This window comes from Psittacula echo (genome assembly GCF_963264785.1).
Source record: "Psittacula echo genome assembly, chromosome: 2".
Classification (NCBI taxonomy): Eukaryota; Metazoa; Chordata; class Aves; order Psittaciformes; family Psittacidae; genus Psittacula; species Psittacula echo.
The window spans coordinates 85,225,846-85,241,564 of record NC_137737.1 but is presented as its reverse complement, the minus strand read 5'-3'; the positions used below and the strand labels follow the sequence as shown (position 1 = coordinate 85,241,564).

The 15,719-nt window shown below is 44.1% G+C and overlaps 2 protein-coding genes across 4 annotated transcripts in view; one reads left to right on the top strand and one right to left on the bottom strand.

The window, feature by feature from the left end:
* Window positions 1–5,971, top strand: part of ROPN1L (rhophilin associated tail protein 1 like) — a gene marked incomplete at its 5' end in the record, with an annotated part of 6,675 nt that extends 704 nt beyond the window's left edge. Inside the window, 4 exons of the mRNA XM_080610143.1 lie at window positions 2,430–2,553; window positions 2,725–2,886; window positions 5,160–5,335; window positions 5,857–5,971. Of these exons, the coding sequence (XP_080466269.1) occupies window positions 2,430–2,553; window positions 2,725–2,886; window positions 5,160–5,335; window positions 5,857–5,920 (526 nt within the window). The 3' untranslated portion in view covers window positions 5,921–5,971. The remainder of the gene's footprint in view (window positions 1–2,429; window positions 2,554–2,724; window positions 2,887–5,159; window positions 5,336–5,856) is intronic.
* Window positions 1,349–15,086, bottom strand: SNRNP48 (small nuclear ribonucleoprotein U11/U12 subunit 48). 3 transcript variants are annotated; one of them, XR_013956210.1, is made up of 11 exons: window positions 15,019–15,086; window positions 14,829–14,942; window positions 14,599–14,659; window positions 13,722–13,796; window positions 11,464–11,652; window positions 10,421–10,542; window positions 9,933–10,048; window positions 8,706–8,870; window positions 5,812–5,931; window positions 3,183–3,235; window positions 1,349–1,640 (listed from the first exon to the last, which is right to left on the bottom strand). XR_013956210.1 is itself a non-coding variant. In XM_080610141.1 (9 exons), the coding sequence occupies exons 1-9, from the start codon at window positions 15,052–15,054 to the stop codon at window positions 5,883–5,885; spliced, it is 927 nt and encodes a 308-aa protein (XP_080466267.1). In that variant the 5' UTR covers window positions 15,055–15,086; the 3' UTR covers window positions 5,648–5,882. The 3 variants fall into 3 exon arrangements, 2 of the variants coding, with proteins under 2 accessions (XP_080466267.1, XP_080466268.1); XM_080610141.1 differs by lacking the exons at window positions 1,349–1,640; window positions 3,183–3,235 and having other exon boundaries at window positions 5,648–5,931; XM_080610142.1 differs by lacking the exons at window positions 1,349–1,640; window positions 3,183–3,235; window positions 5,812–5,931 and adding an exon at window positions 7,479–7,748.
* Window positions 15,087–15,719: the final 633 nt, after the last annotated feature.

Here is a 15,719-nt window from a genome sequence, read left to right as displayed (position 1 = left end):
TCTCATGTGAGACTTTAATTCTTGTAATTTAAAGGAAACCTAGAAAATAGTTTTCTCATTCTTAAGCTTCCTTAGGTTTTGGTTTTTTGTTTCCAGACACAAAATTAAGAAGTGTCCTTATATGTTACTGAAATAGAAAAAAATCCTGAAAAGTTGCAGCTTACAGGTGACAGTACACATAATAAACCTCTCAGTGTAAAGTTGATTTAAGATGCTTGGGGTGATGGATGTGCAGTGAGCTTGCCCCAGCTGAGCAGACAGAAGCAGCAGACACCGAGGAAGGTAGCTTGAGCCTGCGAGGATATGTGGCTGGTGAGAGCAGGGGCAGTGTGACACTGCCATGGCCATGCCACCAGCCATATCCTGACCTCTGCTTGAAGATTGCACTAGCTTGATGGGAAGAGTCCCTGCAAATGGGTAGGTGGTTGCTGCTGATTGCACATCTGTCTTTCTGGAATATGCTCTGGTGTGAGAGCACCTGTGGCAGAGCAAAGTCTGGATCTGCAAGCCACATGAAGCAGAGCAAAGCTATGGTTTCACACTTGCTGCCAATCATAGAATAGAATCATAGAATAGTTAGGGTTGGAAAGGACCTTAAGATCATCCAGTTCCAGCCCCCCTGCCATGGGCAGGGACACCTCACACTAAACCATGACACCCAAGGCCTCATCCAAACTGGCCTTGAACACCGCCAAGGATGGAGCACTCACAACCTCCCTGGGCAACCCATTCCAATGCCTCACCATCCTTACAGGAAAGAATTTCTTCCTTATATCCAATCTAAACTTCTCCTGTTTAAGTTTGAACCCATTACCCCTTGTTCTATCACTACAGTCCCTGATGAAGAGTCCATCCCCAGCATCCTTGTAGGCCCCCTTCAGATACTGGAAGGCTGCTATGAGGTCTCCACGCAGCCTTCTCTTCTCCAGGCTGAACAGCCCCAACTTTCTCAGCCTCTCTTCATACGGGAGGTGCTCCAGTCCCCTGATCATCCTCGTGGCCCTCCTCTGGACTTGTCCCAAGAGTTCCGTGTCCCTTTTATGTTGAGGACACCAGAACTGCACACAAGACTCCAAGTGAGGTCTCACGAGAGCAGAGCAGAGGGGCAGGATCACCTCCTTCGACCTGCTGGTCACGCTCCTTTTGATGCAGCCCAGGATACAGTTGGCTTTCTGGGCTGCGAGCGCACACTGAAGCCGGCTCATTTTAGGTTTCTCATCGACCAACACCCCCAAGTCCTTCTCTGCAGGGCTGCTCTGAATCTCTTCTTTGCCCAACCTGTAGCTGTGCCTGGGATTGCTCCAACCCAGGTGTGGGACCTTGCACTTGGCATGGTTAAACTTCATCAGGTTGGCATCAGCCCACCTCACAAGCGTGTCGAGGTCCCTCTGGATGGCATCCCTTCCCTCCAGTGTATCAACCAAACCACACAGCTTGGTGTCATCGGCAAACTTGCTGAGGGCGCACTCAATCCCACTGTCCATGTCACCGACAAAGATGTTGAACAAGACCGGTCCCAACACCGATCCCTGAGGGACACCACTCGTTACTGGTCTCCAGACGGACATCGAGCCATTGACCACAACTCTTTGCCTGCGGCCATCCCTGTATAGGATGTTACAATGTTGTAGTGCTTGTCCCTGTGAATAATCAGAAGGAGAAATCAGAAGGGCAAACGCTTAGTTTTGCTGTGCTGCTTGCTGTTCATTTTGGCCAGTATTTGGACAACATGGGGTAGCCTGGGCATGGACATGGGTGCCCAGGCAGGTGAAGGAGGATGAATAGAGAAGCCCTTAAATTAGACCTACCACTAACTGAATGAAAACTGAGGTTTCCTTGCATAGTTCAGATTGCTGGCCAGCTATGGCAGAGGTGGTTTCTCGTAAGGCTGTGGTGGCCTTATAAGTGAAAGGATCTAAATCTAATTCCCTTTCTGCTCTAGCCTTGCAATTTATATTGGAGTGGACAGAGATAGCAGAAACACTAACAAGAGAGTTGCAATAATGGCCAGTTGTGCTTCTTGGGTAGTGTGTGAGGGGAATGTAAAGCAAATGAGCCCTTAAGTGCTCATCAATCAAATAGGAAAAGCCTGTGCTTCAGTTTGCAAGCACACTCTGATATTAATAAATCATTGCCTTTGCCAAGAAGGGCTGAGTATGTCATGCACAAAGAAAGTTAAATGCCTGAAGAATTATTAGAATATCTTAAAAAAGGAGTGTGTAAAGCCTAAGGATCGTGGTTTCCACTAAAAACAAAGGTGGTATCTAGGGCATGGGGAGATGAGAGTTGCGTGCACGGGCAGCTTGCTGAGTGCTGCCACTCCTGCGTGGGAGTGTGTGGATTCATTCACTGGACTGTAACAGCATTTATTTCTGTGCAGCTTGTAATGGCCATAGGCATTCAAGTGTGCTCTCTTCCCATTCACTTAGGTATTTTTCAGCGTTGTCAAAAGGTGAGACTCCTCCTGTGAAGGAGAGGCTGGAAATGCCTTTAGCAATAGAGAAAACGGATGCTGTTTTGACCCTAGGACTCCTTAAAGTCTTGCATAAACAGGTATAAACCAGCCTTTATCAAATGCACAATGCTGTTGAGGAATGCTGATGCATTGGGGATGGCTGGGGAGACTGATTGTCAAGTATCTGATGTATTTTGGGGAGGGATAGTGTTCTTAGTTTCATTCTGGTTTTCAGAGTTCTTACTGTGGTACCCCGATTTTGTTTAAAGCTTTCTCCCAAAGGCATGGTGAATGTTGCAGAACTGAAGGAGAAATGGAAGCACTTGTGCTTGCCAGAGGAGCAGCTGGAAGCTATCCTGCAGTTGGACAACTTTGGCGAGGAGGTGGAATGGATGAAGTTTCTGGCACTTGGGTGCAGCGTGCTCGGCAAGGTATGGGAACAGCAACAGCAGCCCTCGTATCCAAACACTAATGGTCATATATGATCATGTATGAGGTAGACCACAGAACGATTAGTGCAAATGGACTTTGGGGATTGCTTTTGCAGCAGCTGGAAAAGTGGCCTGTGTGTTTACTTCTGTTCCCCATCAGCTTTTGATCAGGAAAGCTTAATCAGAAAGATAGCTAAGTCCTCAGCTTACTGGGAGGGCATTACAGGGAGAAGAGTAAGCATGTCTGCAGGGAGCTTGGACCATGAGAGAGAGGATCATAGAGGAATGATACTTACGGCATCAAATTAATGATGCTTATGGCGTCGGTATAAATGTCTGTGAAGGAGAACTGGAGGGAGAAATTAAACCATCAGTTCATAATTGATTGTGCAGTCAATTAAATTTTCACAGAAGCAGTTAACGCTACTAAACCTAAATTTAATTCTTTTAATGTCAGTAATAAAATCTCAGCAGAGCATTTCCACAGAATGAGAGATTATAAAATGCACTAAGCTGATGATCTTACGAAGTATAACACTGCTAATGATTTCTGCAGTAGGGAAGAAGGGGTACTAAAAGGAAAGTACATATTGGATAATATTTTGACAACGTTGCAATCTCTTGAAGTTCTGAATGCTCTCCTGGCCTGGTGATAGAATTATACGTGTGTGTGTGTGTGTGTGTGTGTGTATATATATATATATATTCATTTCAACTGTGTATTTCTTGATTCTAATCCCATCCCCCAACATGATTTTGTATTTTGGGCTCTTTTCTGAATTAAAAAAAAAATGTAACAGCAACATTACTTATTTAAAACAAAAATCAAAATGAGAGTGACAGGAACCTCATTCTGATGGAGCTAGACAGCCTAAATTTACCTCCACCTATCCATCCTTTCAGATATTAAGTCAATGATTTGATTTCAGCTGTATGTAATGAAACCTAAACTTCACTTTCCTAAACCAGAGAGGAAGACACACACAAGAAATTTACTTCCTTCGCTGTAAATTCTGTTCATAGTTGAATAAGGTCACAGTTAAGATACAAGAGTGGACAAGTCTGAACTTCTTAAGCACCAGTGATCTGAGGTATCTTTCTGCAAAGCACTGGTGTGTTTTTACAGACTTGGAGAAATGACCACACAGGTTAAATTGTCTTTCAAAGATGGCAAAAGCAATGTGAGTAACTTTGCTGTGTTGTGAGAGAGCAGCCACTTGGAGTGGCAGGAGCAGGAATGGCAGTAGGGCGATAGCAAACTGCAGGGGGTAGATAGAGTCTGCCATTGTATAGGCAGCTACCTCTCATTTCGCAGAAAGGCCACCCAGGAGAGGAATTGCACTAAATAAACTGTTAAAGGATTATAAACTGTCACTTCTCTGGCCTGTGTTCTACGTATTGAACAGACACGGTATTTATTTTAAATATTGCTGTTCTACTCTTAGGAAATACTTATCTTTTTCCAAAGGCATTGCTTGCTTGTTAGTACATAGGTAAGGATACCCTTTGAAAAGGTTATGGCAAAAATGTTACAACTTGGGTTAAAAAAGGCCTGTGGGGATTTTTGTTTGTTTGTTTAATGGCATGCAACCAGTCTTTGACTCAGTGAAGCTCTATGCTGAATTTTTCCACATATTTCCCTGTATTGCTTAGCACGCGTTGGGCACTGTGTTATGGCAGTGTACTGAATAAAGGATTTTTTCAAAGTATATTTGGAAGTAATACCTTGAGGCATGTTTGATTTTAAGGGAACTTGGACATTATTGGGCTTTGACTAAACTGCTGTATGCTTGAAAGGCTTTTTGCCTCAGTGCTTTTTCCACTAACTACTATAATGGGACTTGCACACAAATAAGGAATACAGTAAATATCAGCACTCCTAAAAATTAATATCATATAATATTATAATGCCATAATAAAAATCAAACCCCTATCAATTTTCTGGGCTTTGTAGATTTTTTTGTCTTAACTGCTGCTGAGAATTCAGTTAGATCCATTGAGATAATAAATACACACACATATCCCTGTCACTAGGTATAGTGATGTTGGAGCTTTTACAGTATCAGAGCAATTTGGCCATATGGGAGCTAGGGCTCAGGCTACACCATGTGGTACAGAGGGTACATTTGAGGTTGAAACCTAGGCAACCATGATAAAGCCTTCATCTCATTTACACTATTAGTGGCTTACAGTGTGGATTTTGTCATGGTGTGCAAAGGATGTTCATGGCTCTCATACTGTTCCTCTCATTTCTTGACTGAACCCCCCTGCAGTCCTTGCTGAGTTCAGTGAAACATGCCTGTGAAGTCTTAACAAAGGACCCAGAAGGTGGAGCAGCTCGCATACCGTTCGAAACATTCTCATTTCTTTACTTGTATTTGGCCAGTATCGATGGAGAGATACCAAAGGAGGAAGTTGAAGTATTCCTCCACAAAATTAAAGAGCAAGCGTAAGTAAAAATCCATGCATGCAATTTTAATGTATTGAGCACCTCTGGGTTCTCCATAAGCCTTTAATTTCAGGTGAATAGTCTGTCTTCACTTTGGACACAGCAATGATGACAGGAGTAAGGATTGACTGAGGTTCTGCCACCATCACTGATGAGCTCCGCCTCAGCCAGTGGTGGGTCCATCTTGTAGCTGGCTGGCATTGGCTCTGCTGGACATGGGGGAAGCTTCTGGCAGCTTCTCACAGAAGCAACCCCATGCAGCCTGCCCTCACCTTTCCCTCTGTCACTACCAAAACCTTGACACACAAACCCAGGTCCATATACATGGGGGCTCAGAAAAGCACACAAGTGAACTGGTTTGTTTTGCATAATTACCAGATCGTCACTTTATTAGTAAGAACCAACTTTTAATCACCGTGCTCTGGCTTGAAATTAATATAACCCTCGGTTATCTTGTCCAACACACTAGGACTTACCATGTTCAAATGTTGTTCTAAAGCATTTCATTTATTCCTTTCCAGTGACAAACAATCTGGCATGGTGCTGCTCAGAAACTTTTTGAGCCAGGCCTCAACACTGTTTTGATCGAGCCCACTCTTCATCACCCGGTGAGAGAAATAAAAAAAAGAAACAAAACGTGCAGGAAAAGAATCTGTGTTCAAAGGGCTGTTATTTGCACATCGCAGTAAAAGATGACCCTCTCCTGGCACTTTCTTTTCTTTATCCCGCTCCTGAACTCTTCCTTCAGTGGGCCTCTCAAATATTGATGCTCACACCTAGGGAGTGATAACTTCACTCCATATTTTGGTATGGATCTTTCTACCTATACTTTGCAAGTGTCATAAGAAAAGAAGTAAACAATAGAATTAGACTGGACAGCTGTACTTGGTGTATTTCTTGTTACGCTTCTGCTGGCACTGACTTTCTGACTCTTACACAAATACAGCTTGTCTTTTGACCACCTTGTCTGCATGAACATGCTCTCTTAAATGAGTAGTTCTACCAAGCCTGAAGGAAAGTTCATGAGAACCCTGTGACTGAACTGGTAGAAGAAATATTAACTCAAGAAAGAAATGCAATGGTTCCTTATTTTTTTCCCCTCTTATTAGGACCTTTAATAACTTAAGTAAGCCTCTTTTTCCATTCTTAGATAGACTTGTAAAATTCAGGATCTGCTTTAAAATACATCTTGTTTTCTGACAAGAAAAGCTATTGCATTGTCATATAGGTGACAAACGATTTCAGTGTGGTTTTGAGCTGAATAGCTGTAGTAGGTACAGAAGTCTAAATCAGAACTAGACTTCTTTGTGACATCTAATCGCACTTAATTGCACAAACGATTGAGGTGAGACACGGTACAGTAAAACTAGAGCGATTGACAGAGGCGGCCAAAACCAGGAGTATGCGGAGTGCCCTCTCCTGGCAACTCGAGCAAGCAGAAGAGTGTTGTAGGAAAGATGAATCTGAAAGCTTGTTATTTTATAGTTGCTTGCTTTGTTGAGGTTACAAGCTTGGCTGGTGATGTCTGACCTTGCTGTAGTAGATTGTGTGCGGAATTAACTGGGAATTGATATAATAAATATCTCACTGAAGTGAATCCTCCTCCACGCCCTTAGTATGTACATTTACCTGCTAGTCTGCAGGATGGGAACTCCTCCTAGTTATTTCTGGAAGTAAATGGGTAGGCACCTGGTGTTTGAGAATGGCAGTCGGCAATATTCGGTGTCTTTGGTGCCTCCCCACTAGCTTCCATAGACAGCTATATTCTTGTCATCTTTGCCACGACACTGACCCTAAATTTCTTTGAGCATGAGCTTAGGAACAGCAGCTTTCCCGTTATGGTCCTTTTACCACTAGCTGCAGTTGAAGACACTTCAGCCTGTTGGAGAACTCTGAAATGTGCCCTCTCCCCTCTGGTTCATATGGTAACTAGGTAGCAAGTGCTGCCGTTATGAAGCCCTGGTCCCAGGGGTGACAGTGTCAGGTGGGAGGGTACAAAGGGCGCTCTCTGCATGCTTTTTCCATTTGTAATTGATCCCAGACTCCAGGGATTAGTATTATATCCACCATGTATGGATGGGCCAGGAAGGCAAATTAGTACAGTCTCTCTCAGATTTCATTCTTCAGCCTTGTGAGACTAAACTCAGACAAGATCAATGTAGTTTATTAACAAATGCATTAGTGAAAAAATATACACATTTTCTGATCTATACTGCTTCCATCCTGACAAACCTTCATACTTTTGGTCTCCCAGCACAGCTGTAGCACCAATAATACGTATACAGCATTACTGTCCCTGGCACAACAGCAGTAATAATAGTTCTTGTGCAAGTCAGTTTTTGAACAGCTGACAAAATAATCAGGTTCTTGCTTCTACTTTCTTCTTTTATAGTTGTGATACTTTTCTTCATCCCTGAAACAAAACCACAAACATTGTGTGGGCTGTTAGGCTCTGACTGACAGAATCTGAAGGAAAAAAAATACTTGAAAATGGAAAGCGTTCATTAAATGTAATGACGCCTTCTTCTAAGGAAAGAAAGTAAACTACTTTAACGCAGTTTATTTCCCATGCTGTTTAATCAAAGCTTTGTCATGCAGTGCCATAGTGGCAATTAGTTTAGGATGAATGGCATCACTGGGAAATGAAGCCGGTTTTGAGATAAGCAATCATCAACTTCCATGCAGTTACCTACAGTATTTCTTCCATACACACCAGGAACAATGCAGCATTTCTGCTGGCCAATAGTTTAAGTCTTTACCCAAACACAGGTCCCACACACCTATGGACTTGCAGGTGCAAACACGCCCTTGTTGACAGCATTAGAAGTGTGGCCTAGATTTGTTTTCTTTTGCCTAAAAATGTATCCAGAACTACTGAAAAAAACCAACACTGTTTTAAAGCAATTATCTTCAAAACGCTACTCAAGTGATTATGTGTATATATGTATTGGTGAAAATAAATAATCTTCCTGATTAAGTCAAGTCCCAGTCCAAACTAGAGCAGAGATCAGCATGAGACATGACAAGCACACATCACTGGTTAAACAGACAGCATGCTCCCCTGTGCATATATTGATCAAGGATTAGAATAGTCAGTGACAGTACTGTGCTAATCCTGCAGCATGCAGCTCAAAGCACCACCTTTCAGATGTGAGGGTAAATCCTGAAGTCTGGATCACAGTTTATGATCTCACAGCATGTTCTGTTTAGCATGAGTAGTCTTGTGCCACTGGCTTGTTACACAGTATAGGAGTGTAGCCCAGCTTTTTAACTGAAATAAATATTCTAATTCTCTGCACTAATTTCTTACAGACAATGCTACAGCTGCCTGATTCAGAAGCAGATTTCAGCTGTCACCATGTCTGCTCACCTCTCTCTTTTTCTCCGAGAATCTCTGTCTTTGCCTCTTTCACGACTCTTCCTTCGTTTACTTGGACTCCTGCTGCTCTCTCTCCTATGCCTGGTGCACTCAGTATCTTTGGAGCTTCCTCCAGACTGCCGGGAGTCCACCGAAGCTGACCGCCTGTCTTCCTTCCTAAAACAAAGGTTATTGAGTCTGTTCAATAAAATCTGTTTCACAGTCACTGTTGTTTTCAGCACCACATTTATCATATAATGGCCCGGTAAAGGTTTAAGACAGAGAACATATCTTTTATTAAGGCTATCTCCTTAAGAAATACATTCCAAAAGAGGCCCAAAGTCCATTTGCTTGTATATGCACTTCTCGGCACACTATTTAATAGTTATTTCTTACAAACACTGCCCCTCAGTCTTACATTCTCTGCTCATGAATCAGGAGGCAGTAGAAGAGGTTCACCCCGTTTTGCTTTCAGTGCTTAACTCTTCAACAACCTGCCTTTAAGCCGCTACCTACAGCTGAAGAACCCAGCAAGCCTGATCTCCTGTATGGCCTTTTCATTCACCTCCGTATTAATGCTGAAAACAAACACCTTGAGTTTGTTACAATACCATTTTCATCTCAAAGATCTCCTGAAGAAGCACAAATAGACTATTGCCAGGTCATGATTCCATCTTCATTTCAGTGATGAATGTTTGGAAGAGTGTGCTGTGTTACTTGACACAGGAAGATACATGTATACACAAAACACGCTCCCAGTTAGCACAGCTGCATTCACAGCGATAAGAACTTTAAAGGGTCCCCATGTTTAGTAACTCAGGAAAACCTTTCTTCTGAGGTATTTTATATCTACCATAGCATTTCCTGTCATGTGGTAGGGAAGGGGAAGAAATTGTACACTTCTATTTTTAAGTACCTTTCTGTCTCCAGCTATCACATGCATACGTATTTGGACACAAGAGGGAGCACTATTAATTCCCCAGCTCCACCAAAGCCTGCCTGTTCACCTGGATCACTTGTAACTTACCTTCTTACCCCTGAAAGCAAGCTAATAATTCCTTTTTCCCCCCATCCCTCATGCAGGCAGAGCTTCTCAAGCAAGAAATTAATAGCATTAGCAGAAAATAAACTCTGCACGTGTCTCATCCAAGGTTGATATGTGCTACTGGAAGAAGGTAGTAAGATACAATTACAGGCCATCAGCTCACACGGCCAAGGAATTTGTCAACTATGGCATACCTTCCTGAAGATTTTGACTTCCCTCCTTCACACATGTCTGCATTATCCAACCTGTTCTCCTCCTGCCAGTGATTGCCGAGTTCTTCCATATGCACACCAATCACATCCCGAATCACCTGGAGATTAAGATATATTAAAAAGAAACAAGAAAAGCAGCATGTCATGGTACTGGCCTGAATTTGCAACTGGACAGCAGAAAGTAAACATCCCCCCCCCCAAAACTTATAATGGGATGGTTGAATGGAAAGTCTGATTTGCAGAAACAGGTGTTTCAGCAGAAATTTAAATAGCACCCTTTTACAACAGACAGTCAACTACATCTTGCTGCCATTTTCATATTCAAAATGTGAGTCAGAAATGCCCCTGTTATTTATAACTTGCTGCAATAAACAAAACACATTTCCTTTGTCTGAAAGGGTATAGCATTGTTTATGCTGATATATAATAAGCACTTCTGTGCAAAAAAATGCCTTATTTTCAGATCTCACCTCAGTGTAAGACTTCTTTGTTATATGAACGTTTTTAGCCCTGTATGACTGTCGCCGCCTTTTGTAATCTCGCATTTCAGCCAGAATTTCCAGATGGGACTTGGGACCTTTCTGACTATCATCTAGTGAAAAATTTGAAGTAAAACAGATGGTCATTAGCAGGACATTAGCACCTGCAGGTACTCAAGTCTGGGGCTTCAATAATACAACTCTGAAAAAGAAAATATATTGTGTTCTTTCTGAAGTTTCCCCAGTACTTAGTAACTATTATGAATTCAGCACAAGTTTCCTCTCCAACCTTTTTGCTAGCTGTTTACACAAGATTAAAAAGCCACTTAGCAAATCTCTTATGTGATCTCAGTCTCCTAACAGTGATCTAAATCAACATAAGGGCTTGCAATGTGGTCAAAAGGCTACAAAATACAGGCCATGTTTTCATAGCCAGTATTACAATAAGGCACAGAGACTGAGGAAACCAGATTCTGTAAATAATTTACCTGAGAAGATCACAAACATTATCTCCTACCTCCCTGCAGAGCAGGGTATACACGGTAACACTGATGCTTATGTTGCACTTGGTACAGTCACAAACTGGCATGACAACACAGATGAGAGGCCTCGGTCCAAAACTCCCATTTGTATATTGCTCAAGAGCTCCATCGGATGACTGCCAACCTTTCTTGTTCGGCTTTTACTCTTAAGTGGCTTTAATCTCATCACCTCTTACAGCAAATACTGTTCTCAAGTGTGTAGTAAGTTGGCAACATTAAGCAACCTGTCAGTTGCAGCAAAGACTTCATCCGCTAAGACACACAATATGTGTGCCAGGAGCAGAGCACTGAGGCTCCCTCAGATGGAAAACAACTTAAAGGATACCAAACTAGTGTTTTCCGATGCCAAGTCTTCATTGAGGCTTTTAAGAAAAGCATGCTTTTCACACTAAAAATAGCACAAGCAATTCTGCTTGGCTTGCAACAAAACTCATCTAACTACACGAAATGAAAGATCCAAGACAAAACTCAACAACAGATAGTTCTTCAAACCTTGGGTGATTTTTGCTGCTAAATCCACAAAGAGGTCACTGTCATTTTCCATTATTTGGGATCTAGACCTCTGTTTCTTTGTTTCCTCAACAACATAATCATAAAGAGCAAGGCGATCAGCTTGAGTCAGGTCACAGGTGAAACGCTTGTGATTTTGGGGAACTTCTACGGGCAGTAATGAGTAAGATCCTAGAGGCAGAACAGATAGCTGTTATTAGTAAAATAGCATAATTGTACAGGAAAGCACAGAAGCTCAACAAACAACAGTGAAGGAAATACCCATGCTTTATTCACCTGTCTTAATTTGAAAGGATAAAAATTGCTCAAATAAAAAAAAAAGGGTCCAAATCCCTTCCCAGCCCCATGCAGGCTGTGTAACCTTTCTCTCTTACACTTTTATTTACAGGTTTTCATATGCTTTGAAGGGATTGCACTAGGTTAGTTCAAAAGGACACTGTGTTGTCCCATCAATTTCAGCTCTTGGATTACATGACAGAAGAGGCAGAGCTCCAACCTGTGGGTTTGTCTTACTCCTAAAATTTTCTTTAAAGTACCATCTGCAAAATACCTGCTCCTCTGCCAACAACAATGAAAGCTTCTAGGAGACTAAACAACCGGGCACTGTGCAAATCAGTGTCACTCACACTGTCACTTACTTTACAGAATTCTTTATTATAGACTGCCACAGGCATTTCTAGCTAAGGCTACAAAGGCACTTTCAAAATGCTTCAGATTAGTTCAGATAACTAACTTTGATGTTATGGAAGCACACACACTGCCTGCATACTCTTCTTTCCCTGAATGCTCGTAATTTCCATTCCCTGGTTAAAACATATATCCTCCAAACAAATAATAAATCCATTCTCAATCCATTGCAACAGTGGCAAAGTGACCTCCCTAAGGATACAGGATGCAGTATTCTAGGATACTGCCTGCAGAAAAGCATTTTACTTGAGAACATTCCAATTCCCAGCAACTATTGACCTGATCTCCATAATCCTGCTCCCCAAAATGCAACCTTCTCCCTGCAAGGCACAATCATACCCAGATGATATGACACAGACATATCCAGACAGACAGAACAGCCAACACGTAAGGTGGGGTTTATGCAGGAGCCTGCACAACAGCAAAGCTACTGCTTCTCTACATTATTCAGCACCTAACAGAAGCTGGGCAATCCTTCACCTCCTGATTTCACTAAAGACACCAAAGAAGAGGAGCCACAGTAACTCTGCAACAAACCCAGAAGACAAGGTTTTGTCATTACTGTACTTGAAGCTGAAACCAGAACTCTTCCAGTCCAAACTAACAGATTTAAACATGAAAACAAGAATTTCATTTTTTAAAGGCACTGTTATAGAGGGTCACAGAAGCCCATCAATGTGCCCTGTAATGCACTTGTAATTTTACAAGACTTTTACAAGTTGTGATTAATATCAGCCTTCCTGACCTATTACATAGCCAGCTTAAAGAAGACTTTAAATTAAACAAACAATACTAAGCCGGTAAATCTTACAATAGGCCAAGATACCACAATGAGAACTACCCCAACACGGTTTTAGTGTTATCTTCAGAGGAGCACACACTTGCAGTGGGTAGCAAACGCTGGCACCTAGTGGTTCACGGATGTATCTTTGCAATGCACCACTTTAAAGCGTGTATCTGTTCCTTTACTTAGATGTGAGCAAGCAGCCATGTGGTTCTGAGTTACCGGCTGGGCTTAAACCACAACAGCTTAGGGCAGCCTTGAAACAATCCAACATAATAATACACATGTTGCTTGTGTTTTGATCCAAGGAGTGGTGGATAAGCACATACAACTCATGTCTAGCAGTTAATCCTTAAACAAAACATTACATGAAGAACCATCACACAAAGAACAAGGCTGACGGCAGCATTAGAAGAATTTGAGCCACAAAGCGCAAAAGGAAACGCAGGCAGAAAGTAAAGTGTAGGTAGCGGGATGGGAAGTGAAGGACTAGTGCTTTAAGGAACTCCTCAATTTTGCAGTTTTGATCTTCCAGTCCTGCAGAGAACTGGAGGCGTGAGCACAACAGACTCGAGTTCTCTCATCAGGTTTTCTCTCCAAGCAGACAAAGCAGTTATGCTCCAAAAAATACAAGGGAAGGAATATTAAAAATAAGTAAAAAAAGTCTCATAGCAGTTCACAAGTGGAATGAAGAAGCTGAGATAGGAGAGACAAGGACAGCTCTCCATGAGATCTGATAAAGTTGCCTCAGTGTCTGCTTGTTACTTACCTTCGCTGTAGCCTGTACCTTCTCTGGCACTTTGAGCTCTAGCTTGTTTAACAATGTGAAACTGTAGATCTTTATCTGCAGACAGAGAAGCCAGAAATATCACAGAACTTTTATGTCAAGTACTTGGGAGGATTAGTCTTTATTCCCCAGCTTCTACTATGGTATGTTACAGAACGCTGTAGTTTTATTTACACATAAGGGAAGGTCTGAACTAAAAATATCGTTTGAATCTAATTCACATTTGAACTGAGGGGAAAAAAAAAAGTAAAAAAAAAAAGATTTCTGAGTTACAGGGATATGGAAAAAGACATGCATGTATATTGCAACTCTCTTCTGTACTGTTTATATACCCCAAATTCTAGGGCCAGTTTTTTCACCTTCTAAGCATGTGTTTTAATCCACTTCTTGCACTTGATGCAAGACCATAGGAAGAACCTGGAAAATAATCTAACAGGGAAAAAAAACCATTCCTCCTTGGATTTCAAGATGAAAAGTGACCTACACAGCAAAAACGCACAGCGACAGAAGCAAAGCAAGAGTAAAATAAGACAAACTACAACGGTGAGAAAACAAACCTACTGACAGAAACACCCAGGAGTTTTAGGAAGCCTGACAAAGCTGACAAGGCATTGGGGTGTGCTACTGCCATGACCTAGACTCTGCCCCATGGGGTCTCCCCTAAACCCCATCCTAAGCTTCCCTCAGTGACCTCCTTGCAGCACTATCCCCTGCCCCTCCCTGAGGGTCTCCCCTCAGCCGCTTATCCTCTGTCTCCCACTGGGCACTTCCCCTCATCCTCCGCGCCTCCCCCAGGGTGTCCCCCCGGTCTCCCCTCAGCCCCAGCTGTCCCCACCCCGAGGCCCCCGTTGCCGCTCACCCATGGTGACGGTGGGAACTTTCAGTTTTTCGTAGAAAACGCTGGAGTCGTACATCTCGGCCTGCGGGACCAAGCGCCTCAGTCAAGGACCCGGGAACGTCCCCAGGCACACCGGCTCCGGGTTCTGCCGCCGAGTGACCCCGAGCCAGCGGGGACCCCCAGGTGGTACGCCCGGGCATCACCCCGGCCCCGTGCCCCCTTCCCGAAGCCGGCCCGCCCCGGCCGCCCACCTCCTCCTCGGCAGAGTAGCCCATCTTGCGGAGCCGGCAGGACGCGGCGTGCCTCTCCAGCGACGACGGGGGGACGCGATGATGGACATCGTAGGGGCACGGCACCAGTTCCACCTGCGGCGGGACACGGGTCAAAGCGAGCCCCACTGCCCCAGGCAGAGTCCATCCCCTCCCACTGCCGCCGCCTTACCGGATCCCCAAGCCACAGCGCACAAGACGTCGCCATCCCGGAGCGGCGCACAAGCTCCGTCACCACGGGAGGCGGGACGGGGCGCGCTGCCGAACGTCACATCCGGAGAGTCGAGACAGCCACCGCCGCCGGAGCCGGTTGGGAGAGCGCTGCCTGCCGGCGGGACGATGTAGCGGCGGTGCGGGAGGACCGCCGGGCCCCGGCGCGAACCCGCCCTGGGGGGCAGCGGGGGTTGGAGCCACCCCACTAAAGCACAGGCCTGTCAGCAACGGGGCAGGGGGATATCAGCCTCGACGCCACCGAGCCTCTGGTACCTGCTTCCCTCTTGCAACAGGAGGAAGCAAGGAGGCAGCCGTTCCAGCCACGTGGTGCGTGGGGGGATCCGTAAGGAATAGAGTACGCAGTGCGGGGCCAGGATGTGTGATTCCTCCCAGCACTCCTCCCGAGCACAAGCAGCACAGGGGTCAGTGCAGGGGGGAGCTGCATGGCTGCAGCATGCCCCAGGGACTCCTGCCTGTCACTGGGCCGAGATGGTGAGAACCTTTGCCTGGAGGCTGAGGGAGCGTCAGAACTCGGTGAATACTAACATAGGATGAAGAAACGGCTACGTCCTACAGAATAACTGTCTCATGATTGACATTTATGCTTGCCTGTTTTCACTGTCTATCAGAAAAGCACATATGACTAGAAGGAAGAGTGGG

What these genes read in the sequence shown, in the direction of transcription:
- SNRNP48 (XM_080610141.1), bottom strand. Translation starts at nt 15,054, where the DNA reads ATGGCGACGTCTTGTGCGCTGTGGCTTGGGGATCCG. An exon ending in CGCTGTGGCTTGGGGATCCG is followed by an intron (nt 14,943 to 15,018) that starts GTAAGGCGGCGG and finishes GTCCCGCCGCAG; the next exon opens with GTGGAACTGGTGCCGTGCCC. An exon ending in CAAAGAAGTCTTACACTGAG is followed by an intron (nt 10,049 to 10,420) that starts GTGAGATCTGAA and finishes CTTAATCTCCAG; the next exon opens with GTGATTCGGGATGTGATTGG.